The following is a 16,223-nucleotide window of genomic DNA, read 5'->3' on the forward strand; positions in this document are numbered from 1 at the left end:
TCGACAAAATGTGTCCCTCCTTTTCTGTAATAAACAAGAGGAAACTTTGTGCGGACCGTTGGCTTGTAAATGTACCGTTGTTACCTTTGGCCCTTTGTGCATGCACAGATATGCGCACACATGGCAATGTATATACACGCGCGCGCACACACTGGGGATGCCGGGAGGGTGCAGAGTGGGTTTTATTAGACCACGGTTCTTTGAAGGGCCTCCCGATGGAATCGCGCACGGGATCTTTCTTACACACTGTATATCTCTCTTATTTTCTCAAAATCTGTAAATTGCCTTTTGAATTCCAAATTAAATTCCACTGCTGAAATGGTGCACGGTCGTGTGGCTGATCGATTAATGTTTCTAACGTTCATTACGATAACCCCCCGCTTTTTCCACTGCAGAAACCGTGCTTTGATTGGAGATGGCTGAATGGCCTACCCGGCTGCACTTGCCACAGCCTAATTTTCCTGCTCGGTCACCTCGCCCGCGCTCGCTTAATCGCGATTGGTCCACGTGAGCTGGAGTATGCGTCTCTTGGCTGTCGGGTCGACCCAGTCCGAAATTCGCGCTCCGAAGTGGGCGATATCGCTGCTATGGCTGCGTCACAGCGAGTTCTTGCAGTGCTCGGGATTGGCGGCCATGATTCTGGCGTTGAAGGACGTGTAGATCCAGGCGAGGGAGGGTATGGCCACGAGCACCAGGCCGAGGCCAGCCCGCAGCGTCGCTCCGTGTGGCCTGCACGCTCACGCGGTCACCCGCCACGGGCTGTCAAGACACGTGCCATTGTTCCCGACCACCACAATCTTGTTTTCAACAGTGCAGACTGTCCCACACATTGCCTGCAGAAGGCAGCACATCAAGTCGGATGCTGACCTATCTGCGAGGAGTTGCTCTGTCCTTTTCCTGGCTACTCTGGCTCTTGTACCTCCTCCGTCACTCAAAAAGGGCACTTGGCCAAACGACCAAAGCAGCAGGAACCTCCGAAATGAGTCACGAGACTCCGCAAAGCTTCTGTCAAGTGTACGCGGCTCGGCATGGCGTCGCTGACTTCTCAACCGATGCCCCTTTTCCTGTGACCCTGCATAAGTTCCTGCAAGGTCAAGGGGTCAGTGGAGGTCGTCCAGTCAACATGTTTGTTTTTCCATCCAAACATCAGGAGCCGATGAACCCTCGCGATAAGCGTGTTTTAACGATAAATTTTCACGGTGGACATGCGGAGCGATGTCTCGGCTGTAACACCCCCCGCTTACCCCTCCTACGCTCATGCTATGTGATCCTTACTCATGGGAGTTGCGGCAGAGAATCATCCAAAAGACGACGAGGAGGAGCCCTCCGATCTCCCTAGGACAACAAAACCACGAAGGATCAGAGATCGTGGTGACGGGAAACGAGAAATCGTAGGGGTCATTGCGAGGGAGCATAGCAGTGCATGGCAGGAATCGTAAGAATTCATAGTTATACTGTAGTATTGAGGGATCGACAATTCTAGTCCAGGACTGGCGGGATCGTAGCGATAAAACATAGCGAGGGATCACGGGGATTGTGGTGTTAGATCGTGTCACGGGATTGAGGAATCATTGTAAACGTAACGAGAGTGTAAGGATGATGGCAGTGGATGGTCATGTGAGATTACGGGGATCATAGCAATACATAACATTGAATCATGTTGATGGACAACGGCAAGGAATCGTGAGGAATCGGTGGGGGGAGGGGGGTCATGGCGCAGGGAATTTGTGAGCGATAATTCGCGAGCAAACAATTTCATTTGAACGATCCGAGGATTCGGGCCGGGACCCACCTTCCCTCCTCCGCCTCCAGCACGTGCATGCGCTTGCCAGACCTGTGCGCCACGGCGGCGAGGAGGCACGCTCCGAAGAGGCACGCGGCCACGTGCATGTGCACGACGCTCTTCCACACGTGGTTGCCTTGGGTGAGAGGCGGCGGGGAGGGAGAGGGCCACGTGCTTTTAGTGTTGCCACGGTGGCGAGACGTTGACCGCCTCGCATTGTGTTTACGGGAAAGGAGGTTCGTGGGTTCAATCCCGACCCTGACGCCTGTTGTATATTTGGAGTTGTCGTTTCAAGGCAGATTAAGGGAAGCGATCACTGGGGGGGGGCTTAATTGCGAAGGCATTCCTCTTGTTTTAAATTGCACTGATCCACCGAGATTACCTGCAGCTGAAGGTGACACCGCCACCACAAGGCTGAGGGCAGCTGGGAATAGATACGCTACCTGCAAAGACATCCACGCATACACAGTTACTTGGCACATATCCCATTCACTATTATATATGTCGTTTAAAAATGCAAATCCTGTTGCTTGATAACTTCACTTGCAATTGCATTTTGACATATGTCCGTATTTGGACTGTAGTCACCCTGTGTGTTTAACGTTTCTGTAGCTCACTTTGTCATCTGTGCCCTGGTAAGTCTGGAGGCAAATCTGCCCGAGCCGATTTGCGCTGCAGAGAATTGATTATTTAACGTTGATTTCACGCAATAAAGTAATCAATTATTCGATTACTTTATTGCAGTGCTTGATTTTACATGCTTCTTTTAATTTTTTTAGTGACCTATGTCATTCACAAATGAGACCCATGCTGATTTATTTTTGAGTTTTCGCCTGGTTCAACAGAAATATATTGAAACTTGCTTGCTAACAGGACAAACACTACGGCCTTTATAGTTTGGTGGAATGCATTTAGGGTGTGGCGCTGACTCGAGCAAAGAACGCAGCCGGTCGGGATCGAGGTACGAAGGGCCGGAGTCTGCGGATCTCAACCACCTTGAACGGGGTGGTATGGATGAATTAACTGGTGAACATACATACTCACGTAGGCAAAAAAATGAAATAAAAATTAATAAAAATAAAATAATAAAAATCACGACGTTTCGGAGGCAACACAAGTCTCCGTCATCAGGTGGGACCGTCACAGCCAGATTTGCTGTATCATTTTTTTACCTACGTGACTTTACCGAAAAAACTAAGAGTATGAATCCTTGCAGTCACGAAAGCTTCAAATCTAGAATTAACTGGTGAACACTTGGTGGTGCAAGCCCATGCAAGGCTTTAAAGAAAAAACAACGAGCAAGAAGGAGGCTCTTAAAACCGCCTGTACTCGTTTCAAGACCGGAAGCCAGTGTGTAGTGAATGATAAGAGCCGGAGAAATGTGGTCACGTAATGGGATTCGTGTGAGCACACTTGACTGACGCATTCTCAACTAATTTGAGGTCCACCAAAGACCTTATTCGATTGATTCCATCCAATCGGGGTCTATCGCCACCGTGAAACTAACCACACGTTGCAAGATTGAATCCATTTCCGTGCTAAATGATAATCATGAGACCCAAGTACTCGGCCGTGGAATGAACCACACGCGTGGCGGATTACAATGTCAGTTGTCATGTGGACGCGACTTTAAATAAGTAATATTTAAAACAACTTTTTTTTTTAACACACGCTTTTATGAAATTTACTAGTGATGGCAGAACTCCACGACTCCAGGAAGTGGCCCCGAAACTTGCCATTACGTAAAGGACCGTGGCCAATTACAGACCAAACCTCAGTTGACCGTGGACAATTAGAGTTTAAGTTTTGGGAACGGTTTTCATTTTAATAAGTTAACTTTGTTAAGTTTTGCTCTCCTCTTCATTGGAACCCAGTGGTTATTCGGCACAATCGATTAGCACGGTTGGCTACGTACGGTGCGAAAGAAATCCACCCCTACATGCAGTGACATTACAGCGGCATTCCTAATCTCTTGATCAAGATACTTTTCCTTTGAATCCGGTCATTGATGATGATTCAAGAGATCAAGAAAAAATAATAATTATCATATCATAGTCACGCGCAGCATTACAGCACACTGCATATGTGAATTGATTAGAAGGTGTGTGTTAAATTGTACGTTACCGTCCACAGGCACGCATCTGGGTCGTTTTTCTTGCAAGCCACAGACACGCAACACCAGGGGGGGGGGGGAACAAGAGAGCGTGTGAGACAACGAGTTCGACTCCCGGTCACGGCGAACTTCCACTGCTCCTGGACCAGCGCGGTGATGTCTGATTAAACCACCACCATCACAACTGAGAGTTTTGGATGCCTTCATCCAGCAGTGGATTGATCGTGGCTTGTTAATGATTATGATGATGGTGATGACAAGGGTTAAATGCAAAGCCGTAATTTTAATATATATTTGGGGGACACACATCCCCCCCAATATTCAAATATGCTCAAAATGTCCCCCCCAATATATTGCTATAAAATAGATTTATGTTTATATGATTGTGGTTATGGTTGTACTTTATTAATCCCTAATCTCTTGCATTACATACAATGAAACAAGAAAAGGTAAAAAAATAAAAAACAGAGCAATGTAATACAATACACTATTAGACATTATTGTAAGAAATAAATAAAAAGTCCATCCTATATGTTAGTGATTTTTTAAATATTTTAGGCAGGAAATTCGTTTTAAAATTTATATTTTTTCTGGGGGGGGACCCCCAGACCCCCTGGAAGATTTGGTCCCCCCCAATATTGCCCCGACCAATCGGCATAATTCATCTTTTTTTTTTACAAAAACTAAAGAAAACTACGACACTGGCTTCCGGGGATGCTGGAGCGCGCGCGTCGTTTTGTTGTTGTTATACAACAACAACAAAGATACGCAAACATCAGCAAAGCGACGTGTGGGTGGGTAGCATCAGCGGCAATGCTACGGCGATGTTTCACACCTGCCCACCCCCCAGCTCACCTGCACGTACGCCGCGAGCCCGAAGAAGCTCGCCATGCCCAGGCAGCAGCCCCGCCACACGTGCTGCCTCCAGCCGCCGGCGAGACCGCGACTCGAGCCGACATCGCCGCGAGGTCGGAGTTCTCCGGCTGCTGCCGGCTGCGACGTGGCCATGGGGTACTACGGTGGGGGGGAACGGTGGGGTGGGGGGTACGGTGGTGGGGGGGGTACGGTGGTGGGGGGGGGGGTACGGTGGGGGGTCCCTGGCAGAGCTGGGAGCCTCTAGGGGCACAAGGAGAGGAGGGGGTCCGGGCAGAGCTGGGAGGTCAGGGAGTTGCAACTGGGACGACACGAGACTTGGGGCACCCCCCAGTGAGACCTGGAAGTCAACTGATGCTGCTTGGTCTTGCTGCTATTGCTGCTATTGCCCCCCTGTGCTTCGTATTGCTGCTGCTGCTATTGCTGCTATTGCCCCCCTGTTCGTCTTGCTGGTCTTGTTGTTGCTGCTGCTGCTATTGCTGCTATTGCCCCCCTGTTCGTCTTGCTGGTCTTGTTGTTGCTGCTGCTGCTGCTGCTATTGCCCCCCTGTTCTTCGTCTTGCTGGTCTTGCTGCTACTGCTGCTATTGCCCCCCTGTTCGTCTTGCTGGTCTTGTTGTTGCTGCTGCTATTGCTGCTATTGCCCCCCTGTTCGTCTTGCTGGTCTTGCTGCTGCTGCTGCTATTGCTGCTATTGCCCCCCTGTTCGTCTTGCTGGTCTTGTTGTTGCTGCTGCTATTGCTGCTATTGCCCCCCTGTTCGTCTTGCTGGTCTTGTTGTTGCTGCTGCTATTGCTGCTATTGCCCCCCTGTTCGTCTTGCTGGTCTTGTTGTTGCTGCTGCTATTGCTGCTATTGCCCCCCTGTTCTTCGTCTGGCTGGTCTTGTTGTTGCTGCTGCTATTGCTGCTATTGCCCCCCTGTTCTTCGTCTGGCTGGTCTTGTTGTTGCTGCTGCTATTGCTGCTATTGCCCCCCTGTTCGTCTTGCTGGTCTTGCTGCTGCTGCTGCTATTGCCCCCCTGTTCGTCTTGCTGGTCTTGTTGTTGCTGCTGCTATTGCTGCTATTGCCCCCCTGTTCGTCTTGCTGGTCTTGTTGTTGCTGCTGCTATTGCTGCTATTGCCCCCCTGTTCGTCTTGCTGGTCTTGTTGTTGCTGCTGCTATTGCTGCTATTGCCCCCCTGTTCTTCGTCTGGCTGGTCTTGTTGTTGCTGCTGCTGTTTTCGCCGCTGCTTTTTATTGCCGCCTGCGTTTGCTGAAGTTGTGGTTTTTTGATGTTTTCGTGTCGGGAGTGTTTTTTTTATAGCGGCAATTATAGCTGATGTTCTTCCTGTTTCTTACCCTCGACTGTTCCTGTTGCTGGATGTTTTCGCCGCTGCTGTTGATTCTGCCGCTGAGGCTGTTTCTGCTGCTTCTGTCGTATCAACTGCGGTTGTTTCTGCTACTGGTGTATCTGCTGCTGTGTTGGTGGTTTCTGATGTTGCTGCTGATGTCTGATGTGTCTGCTGCTGCTTATATCTGCTGCTGTGGTGGTGGTTTCTGCTGTTGCTGATGATATGTCTGCTGCTGATGTATCTGCTGCTGATGTATCCACCGATGCCACTGCTGCTGCTGCTGATGTATCCACTGTTGCTGCTGCTGATGTTGTTGCTGCTACTGCTGCTGATGTATCCACTGTTGCTGCTGCTGCTGCTGTATCCACTGTTGCCGATGATGACGATGATGCCACTGCTGCTGCTGATGACGCCGCTGCTACCTGCCAAGTTGCTTTTCCTGCCCGCGTCACGTGGGGCTTGATCAAAGTCACCGCCTCTTGGCACCGCGTGCGCCCAAGTGGACATCAGTGGCACCGTCCTGACTTGCACCGGCCTCCAAAGTCACCCACATCCTTGAGTAGTTGCCGAACATTTGTTTTATTTGATGTTTACACACAACAGCAAACCGACGCAAGATCCCAAGGGGCCGTTCATAAATGACGTCACGCGATTTTTGACGATTTTTGACCCCCCCCCCCCGTCGTCGTCACACGGCGTCACAAAAAGTCAGACTCCCCTCAAATGACGTCACAAAGCTCTGCCCCCCCCCCCAAAACAAAACATGCTTCAAATCGCTTTAAAGTTTAAACTATGCTCATTGTAGTGCGTATTTAATGTGGCGCTGCACTCTGATGTTGTAGGAGAAAACATTAATTAAAAAGTATATTTAATTAAGTAGAACGTGTTGTCTATATTTATTCAAAGTTCCGCATTTTGATGTGACGTCACATTTCTCACCCCCCCCCCTCCTCGTCACATATCGTCACAAATGTCTGACCCCCCCCTCCCCCCTCTAGGTGCGTGACGTCATTTATGGACGCCCCCTAGGCAATCAGAACCGATGCCGGGAACTGTCCACTCTCTTTTCAGCGTTGCAACATTCACGGGGCCTGTCCCGCGAAGGATGTCGTCTTTTGTTTTTCCCACCGTGGGGGAGATGGAGCGATGAAATAAGCTCGAAGTGCGCAAACTGCTCGCGCGATTGTTCCTTACATCGCGGGAGAGCGGTGGTGGTCGCCCTGGGGGGGGGGGGGAGGCAATCTTTCATCCATCCAGCAGTGGATCTAACACGGCTGTTGTCGCCGCCGCCAACGACGGCGATGATGATGATGATGACGCATCGACAACGAAATCGTCGCTATGAAAATCCGCAGAGTCGCTCAAATTCGGTGACAAAAGCGCAGAGTTTTGAGATCCGGCATGTGCAATGAGGCCACGTGGCGGCGCTCCATGTCCATCAATCATCATCAGCGCCTTCAGCATCATCATCAGCACCATCGTAATCATCATCAGCAGCTTCATCGAGTAGCATTGCCATCCATCAGTAAAAGGCAGCATCGTCATTATAGGGTGGGTTGGATTCACAGTAGCAGGGCGCTAACCACTGCGCCACCGCTCCACGTTAGGGGCCGTCCATAAATGACGTCACGCAAGTAAGGGGGGGGGGTCAGACATTTGTGACGATGTGTGACGAGTGGGGGAGGGGGGTGAGAAATGTGACGTCACATCAAAATGCGCAACTTTAAATAAATATAGACAACACGTTCTACTTCATTAAACAGACTTCTTAATAAATGTTTTCTCCTACAACATCAGAGTGCAGCGCCACATTAAATACGCACTACAATGGCAATAGTTTAAAGCGATTTGAAGCATGTTTTATTTTGGGGGGGGGGGGCAGAGCTCTGTGACGTCATATTTGAGAAGGGGGGGCGGTCTGACCACCCCCAAACGCCATGCCCACCGCGCCTGGTCAAGTGCGATGTACACGCGCGGTGATGGTGGTGATCACTTTCTTTAGAACTGCTGCTCGTTGTTGTTGTTGTGTTTAGTTTGTTGTCCTTCCCCCCACGCACCCCCATTAGCACCGTTGGCTACGTACGGTGGTGCGAAATAAGTTCAACATAAAATAGATACAGCAATACAGCAACAAGCGATATTCCTAATCTCTGATCTCGATATTCCTTTTCAGACGGCTATTGGTGATGATTCACAAATAAAATAAACTGTTAATCCTAATATCACAAACAGTCACATACAGTACACAGTACACTGGATATGGCAAATTGTCAATTAATGTACACACGTGTGATGAAGATGTAGACACATGATGATGGTGATATTCATATTCTTAGATTTTTTCGGTAAAGTCACGTAGGTAAAAAATTAAAATTAATAAAAGTAAAATAAAAATAAAATAAAAATCACGACGTTTCGGATGATGGTGATGATGATGTGAACACATGATGCTATCTATGGGACCGTTTGATGATGATATACACATGATGATATACACATGATGATGTTGGTGATGACGATGGTGGTGATATTGATGTGAACACATGATAACATCTGAGACCCTTTGATGATGCTATACATACATGATGATGTTGTTGTTGATGTGAACACATGATGTCTATGGGACCCTTTTATCATGACCATCATGTACACACATGATGACGTTGGTGATGATGTGAACACACATTATAATATCAATGAGACCCTTTGATGATAAAATACATACATGATGATGTGAACACACATGATATCTATGGGACTCTTTGATGATGATGATGTTGGTGGTAATGATAATGTCTATGGGACCCATTCATGATGATGATATACACACATGATGATGATGTTGGTGGTAACGATAATGTCTAAGGAACCTTTTGACTTTAAACTTTCGTGACTGCAGGAATTCATATTCGTAGATAGAAAAATAAAAAAAATTAAGTGAATAAAAATAATTTTAAAAACCCACTGATGTAGACTGGTTTTTAATTACGTGACTTTACCGAAAGAACTAAAGAATATGTCTATGGTACCCTTGAATAATGATGATGATATACACACATGGTGATGATGGTGGTAACGATGATGTTGTCTATGTGACTCTTTAACGATGATGTTGATGCAGTCAGGAAGAGATTGAATGGCACGACGCCTCGATCCAGATTCGTTTCGCCGGCACTATGACGTCACCCCGCACGCGCGTCACGGTGCGCCGCGCAACCCGGAGTGGATCTCCCCCCACCCACCACCACTCTCGATTTCGGATCCGGATTTCGCGTAACTCGCGGCCGACGAGAAGACCTGGAAGCGCTCGCCGGACTCGCAGAACTCGGCCTGCGCGAGCTGTCGCTGAACTCGACGAACGTCGCTCGACACGAGTTGTCGACCGGTTCGAACGATACAGCAGCGACGTATTAAACAAAAAAGTTTAACTCCGCTCCGGCATCCAGCGGCATTTGGCTTTCGAGACTCCGCTGCGGGGTTTCTTCCCCCCCCCCTCTCACCACCGCACCGCACCAGCTCCCTATCCAGACAGCGAAGTCATCATCGCTTCTGCATCAGCAGCAGTCGCGACAGCAGCAGCAACAGCAGCGGCCGCGGAGGGAAGGAGGAGATCTGAGTCGAGACCCAAGCTGACGGGCTCTTCCAGCAGCAGCAGCGGCGGCGGCGGCAGCGACAGCCCTTGACAGAGAAGCGGTAAGCGAGGGAGAGGCGGCGAGACTTGGAAGGGAACTTGGGCTGCGTTCTTCGCTGTCCGCCGGGGCCGCCTCCAACCAGAAGGGAACTCAACGCCATCTCGTCCCCTCGCCTCGTTCACTTCGTCGATCCGCAAAACTTCCAATCTCCTTCGCCGCGCCCTTCTAGCCCATCTTGTCCTCCCAACGTCACCGCCTTGAGTTTATCGTCTTCGCTATCTGCTCGTATAACCTCCCACCAGCAGCAGCAACAACAACAACAACTCCCCATTTCACCATCTCAATATCAACAATCTCGTCCACCTCATCCGTGGTCTCCATCCTCCATCTCTAACCACGCGTTTCACCTCCCAACGAAACCGCCCAACGTCGTTATCCATCCCACCGCTCTCCTCTCCGACTCTGCTCAAGCTTTTCCAAACACCCCCCGCCTCTTCCTGGACTTTGTAAATCGTCTCCAACCACATCAACACCACCCCCAACCTCCTCTTGCTTGCTCCCATCATCATCATCACCTGCAACCACCACTCATCACCTTCCTCCATCATCATCACCTGCAACCGCCATCTACGTTCATCATCATCACCTGAAACCACCACCCATCACCTTCCTCCATCATCATCACCTGCAACCACCATCATCATCACCTGAAACCACCACCCATCACCTTCCTCCTCCTCCATCATCATCATCATTACCTGAAACCACCACCCATCACCTTCCTCCGCCATCATTTACAACCACCATCCACCATCATCATCACCTGAAACCACCACCCATCACCTTCCTCCATCATCATCACCTGCAACCACCATCATCATCACCTGAAACCACCACCCATCACCTTCCTCCTCCATCATCATCATCATTACCTGAAACCACCACCCATCACCTTCCTCCTCCATCATCATCATCATCACCTGCAACCACCATCATCATCACCTTCCTCCACCATCATCATCTGCAACCACCACCCACCATCTCTTCCTTCCTCCACCTCCATCACCATCAACCTCCACCATCTCGCACCATCTCCAACCTCGTGGCCGCGTCTCGTCGATGGCCGTGTCTGACCCGGGCGTGGCCATGTCAGACCAAGGTCCCGCACGGCTCCTGCTGGGCCTCAAGACGTCTCCGCTCAGCCCGGCACGGGGCCTCGCCTGGGGCGTGGGAGACGCGCGGCCCGCGGGTCCACGCGGCCCCGCCGACAACAACAACCACGAGGAGAACAACAACAACTGCGGCGACAACAACAGCACGGACGACCACCACCACAACAACAACAACAAGGGCAACAGCCACGTGGAAGAGGAGGAGGAGGACGAGGAGGACGACGAAGACAAGGAGGTTGATATGGCCACCACTGCGGCCACCACCGCAACCACCACCACCACCACGAGCAGCAGCAGCAGCAGCGGCAGGAGGATCAGGATGCGGGTCGGCTCCGGCGACGATACGGGACCTCTGCTGGCTACCATCGAGGGCAAAGACGTGGAGTACGAAGTGAGACAAAAGCGGCTGTGGGTGGGGAGGACCTCGAGCAGCGGCGACGAGGGGGGTGCCCACGTCACGGTGGGTCGCTCCAGCTTCGTGTCGCGCAGGCACCTCGAGATGGCCTTCGTGCACCCCCACTTCTTCCTGCGCTGCCTGGGCAAGAACGGCGTCTTCGTCGACGGCGTCTTCCAGCGGCGTGGAGCGGCGCCCCTGCAGCTGCCCGCTTCGTGAGTGACCGACGCTGCCTCCTCCGTCTCGCTTGGCCGGTCCACCTTGACCCCTTGCCTGACCCCTCCCTGACAGCCCTCCCTGACAGCCCTCCCTGACCCCCTCCCTGACCCCTTCCCAGACCCCTCCCTGACCTCCCTGACCCCCTCCATGATCCCTCTCTGACCCCCCTCCCTGACCCCTCTCAGACCCCCTCCCTGACCCCTCTCTGACCCCCCTCCCTGACCCCTCCCGCACCTTGTCCCCCCCCCCTCTTAATTAACCCGCCTTGACCCGTCCCGGCCCTGCCATAAACTCTTGCTGGGTGGTTGCGATTGTTATTGTTGTTGTTGGTGGTGGTGGTATGTGCAATTGAAGGAGCAACGCTCACTACAACGAGCAGAGCGCCCGGGCGGTTAAAACACAACAAAGTTGGTACATGGCAGTCGGTGAACCCATAACCACCTGGGTCTGTTCCGAGCCTCTCACACTTTCACGTGGCACACAGTGCACCTAGCCTGGCACGAGGGTACGTCGCCGGCACTTCGTCGCCCAATGTGCGTCTGTTGTCGGCGTGTTTGTGTGTGGTGCGTGGGTTATTTTTATTATCGTTTATTTTTATTATCGTTCATCATGATCAATTTCACCTCTTCCATCGCCGTGGTCTTGGGTGTGAGTGGCATGGACTGGTGTAAAGAGCACGATGTGATTTGGTGTGAAGGACATTGAACTACACTACTGTATATCAAGGGCATGGACTTATTTTAACGGCAGGATCTGCGTGAGGGTCATGATTTTTCTCTTTAGGGGTATGGCTTGGTAAGAAGGGGGCATGTGGTCTGCTAAGAATTGTGCACGGTCTTTCTGTACGGGCATGACTTTGATGTCATAGGCATCGTTTGCCCATGAGGGGCATGGTGTTATTTTTGTGAGGGCATGGTTTGGTTGGCCATGATGATTGTCATCGTGGGATTTTTTTGGGTTCATGGTGGACACACAGGTGTCCTTGCTGTACCAATACCACTGAAGTGACAGTGCACCTGGCTATGGTCAGGCACCAACCAGGTGTGTGAGCGAGTGTTCCGGGGGGGTGTACCCGGGGCACCTTAGGCTGCGTGACATCGTCGTGTTGTCAAATCTCGTCTCATCAGAGCTGTTCAGCGCCCCGTGCCTTATCTCTCACCAAGAACCTGGGGCCACTTGGCATCCAAATCGCTCTTCGGGGTTTAAGATATACTCGCGCTGGCTTCTCGTTGTGCCAAATTGTTCCTCGAGTACAGGGATAACTTATCCGGTTTTGCATTGGAGACACAGCCAATGATTTTCTTTAAAAAAATTAAGACCATAATTTGATTTTTTGTGAAGCGCTTAATATTTATGTATGGTGTGTGGAAAATGTTTCACGTGTACATCGCTTTGTGACATTTCAATGAAAGGCCCGATATAAAAAAAACCTTCATTGTCATAAATGACAAATTAATTCAATCCGGTTTGAAATGTTATTACAGTTTACAATTATCCGGCCTGATTACACTGGTCAACACACTTTTTCTGGCATAAGGTATTCCAACGGTTTTAAGGTAATTTTGGGGTGATGATACCAAATCTGGCATCAGTTTTTGTCTATCACATCAGGTTTTTGAGATATCAAATATTGCATTTTCAATAAAAACTGCAGAAGAAAAATATTAAATAAATGTGGATATCTACATAAAATGATATTATAAAGACACTATCCTAAAAACACAGCACCATATTTTAACACTAAAGCAGTCACTGACTCGCAACAACTTGCATTCATAAGTGACAGAGTTAATTTCGGGTAAAATCAATGAAAATGGGGTATGCCGATAGCATAAAAATGATATGTGATAGAGCAAATCTGAGATCAGATTTGGAATCAGCACCCTCAAATTAGTCTAAAACAGCTGCAAAAGTCCAGGCCAGAATTTTTTTTTGGTTGACCAGTGTTATCATCGGGGGGGGGGGGGGGGGAAGACATCATCGCCTTGAGTCACTCGAGTACATATATTGGCAGCAGACGTGGCCATCCAGTGACAGATCAGACCAGATCACGTTTGGGTTCGGGTCACATTTGGGTTTTGGGTTCAGGTCAGGTTGCATCAGCTCGGCTGGGTAGCTGTTTGGTGCATCAGTTTCTCCCGTCGAATTCCACCACCCTGCGAGGCCCCAACGACCTCTTTCGAGGTTCAGTTGCTGCATCGGTTGAGGGGGGGGTGGGAGGGGGGTCGGTGGTTGGGGTCAGAGTTGTTGCGATAGGGAACTGCCTGACCATGACACGGCTCACACCGGGCCCAGTTGCAGGTACACGCAAAACTGAGGCCACTCCACGTGCCCCACTATGTATCGGATGCCCGTCCCCCAGCCTGGCGCAGTTGGCAGATGTGCGCGGCGTGTTTTATTCATTGCTTTTGTTTATTTTATTAATTAAAGTATTGTTGTTGAAACGTGCGATGTGGCACACGTCTGTGATCTAGCGCTTTATAGGCAGGTGGTTGATGGATCCCACGGATTAGGTGAATTCACAAATACACTGGGCTGCAAGGTAGCGAATAGATGACAGAACAGCAAGTGGCTTCATGAACCCATCTGTGCTTGCCTTTCGAGTGCACTCTCCTGATACGCCTGGTGAGTTTTCTCCAGGTACTCCTAGTTTCGTCTCATAGGCTTAAAACACAAACATTTCAATGGAATTGGTCAAATATCCCAATGGAGTCTCTAGATTTTTCAGACTCAGTCTGGCTATGCCGAGTAACTAAGTAGAACAAGTAGATACCGTGAGCGTAGCGTTCGATCTTGAGCAGCGAATCGACGCATCGCGACTGGCCTGTAGATTTTTGTTTTACTTTTTGGGCTCAAATATACCTTGTGGAGGCATTCATCCAAATGTGGATTGATTGATCTTGGCCAATGACAAGTGCAGGTATCTGAGGTCAGACCCAGACTCGGTTACAATTTCCTTTGTGTCATTCATAAAGAATTAGAATTAACGATTACAATATACTTGCAATTGTGATTCCTACTCACGATGTTGTTATTGTTCTATTTATAAATGTAGGTGCCCCGGTGGTGAGATGTTAACTACCTCACCTAGTATATACAGCATGTCGTGGGATCGATCCTGACTCTGACGTCTGTATATTTGGAGTTTGCATGTTCTCCCCGTGGTCCTGTGGATTTTTCTCCGGGTCCTCCAGTTTTCCCTCCACATTTAGAAACATGCGCTTAGAGTATTTGGCGGCTATACATTTGCGCATGATAAGCCACTTCATTGGGCCATCATTTGTGGCCAGGCCACTTCTGAAAAAGAGCTATACAGCCCAGTGGGGATTACCTGGTAAAATAAAAATTAGTTGAGTAATATTTGGCCCTACGTGTGCCTTGGGGTGTATGGTAATTTCCTGGACCAGACTTCACCCTTATGTATCCTTCATGAACAGCAGGGGTGGGTGGGGGGGGTCAATGTGACTTGTCGTTTTGACATCAAGCGCAGATAAATAATGTGGCTGCAGTTGAAAATGATCGTATCGGAAATAACGCGAGTGGATAATTAACATCGATAAATATTTCAGTGTCTGGCCGACATTCAGCAGGCAGAGTCTAATCCCTCTGTAATGCAATATAAGTGAGATGATTTAGGCGGTAATTCTGCGCAAACCGATTTACTTTTCAGATCTGGGATGCAATTATTTATAGGCAGGATTATTTGGCGAAGCGATAGCACACGGCAGCGTCGTTGCGAGGAGTTTAGTGTCCCTCACGCTGACATTGCCCTCTCGCCCGTGCGCACGTACCGAACATTGCTGCCTCTCCTGGTGGGTGGAATAAGTCTTTACTTGACGCCATAGGAATGTGGAATGTACACAACTGTCAGGTTAAACAGCACGATGGCCAGCGCATGGGAGCAACCCCTGATTTTCCTAGTTGCGCACATGCTTCTCCCGTGATGCTGTGCCGGGTTTGCAAATATGGGAGCCGTTGTTTCAACCTCCCGATGATACGATGGTCAAAACAATTAATCCGTTTCTTAAATCCCCCCCCCCCCAACTGCCTCAGTCCATCCAGCAGAACAAAATAATTGAGTACTCCCATCTCTAACAAGACATCATCTGGCCGGCGTGAAAGAGTAGGCCAAAAAATACCTTCTAGAGCAGGTGTCGGCAACCAAAATAATGAGCCATTTTTTTGGAATTCAGTAAAAAAAAAACTCTCAGTATTTCAAGAGCATCAGTGCACCTGGTGAATACGGGACGACGGTTCCTTGATAAACAACGCCACGAAGCGGTCCTTGAAGAGCTGCGTACGGCTCTAGAGCCTCGGGTTTGCTGTCCCCTGCTCCAGAGGGTGTCTGTAGAGCCGCCTCCAGTGGGGGGGGGAGGCCCTCTGGCAGTGGTGTGCGCAAGTAATTGCATGGCTGCTCCTTCACATCTTTTGACCTCTCGTGCAGGCGTCTTGCTTTGCTTTCGCAGAAAGGCCGCCGAGCGTCGTCTCGGCCCGACTGAAATGTGAGCCCTAGAATCGCTGAGCAGAACCAGAATATGTATTTATACTGGAGGAATCCGTCCGATGAGCTATAAAAGCTGTTTTTCTGTGAACAGCGGTCACTGTACACCTCTCACACCTCGGCTTGAGCATGGAAATGGTTCATGTTGTGTTATTTATTTATTTATTTTTAGCAGCCACTGTGCCCCGCTTTCAAAACGGAGAAACTCGA

At 49.7% G+C, this 16,223-nt stretch overlaps 2 protein-coding genes across 2 annotated transcripts in view; one reads left to right on the plus strand and one right to left on the minus strand.

The window, feature by feature from the left end:
* Positions 1 to 164: 164 nt before the first annotated feature.
* TMEM220 (transmembrane protein 220) lies at positions 165 to 4,991 on the minus strand. Its single transcript, XM_078867144.1, has 6 exons — positions 4,752 to 4,991; positions 3,908 to 3,937; positions 2,166 to 2,226; positions 1,793 to 1,919; positions 1,276 to 1,335; positions 165 to 729 (listed from the first exon to the last, which is right to left on the minus strand). The coding sequence occupies exons 1-6, from the start codon at positions 4,902 to 4,904 to the stop codon at positions 597 to 599; spliced, it is 564 nt and encodes a 187-aa protein (XP_078723270.1). The 5' UTR covers positions 4,905 to 4,991; the 3' UTR covers positions 165 to 596.
* Positions 4,992 to 9,630: 4,639 nt separating this feature from the next.
* LOC144940754 (uncharacterized) overlaps positions 9,631 to 16,223 on the plus strand; it is a 60,689-nt gene continuing 54,096 nt past the window's right edge. The window contains exon 1 of the mRNA XM_078867146.1: positions 9,631 to 11,508. Coding sequence (XP_078723272.1) covers positions 10,847 to 11,508 — 662 coding nt within the window. The 5' untranslated portion in view covers positions 9,631 to 10,846. The remainder of the gene's footprint in view (positions 11,509 to 16,223) is intronic.

The sequence above is a fragment of the Lampetra fluviatilis genome, chromosome 23 (assembly GCF_964198595.1).
Source record: "Lampetra fluviatilis chromosome 23, kcLamFluv1.1, whole genome shotgun sequence".
Lineage (NCBI taxonomy): Eukaryota > Metazoa > Chordata > Hyperoartia > Petromyzontiformes > Petromyzontidae > Lampetra > Lampetra fluviatilis.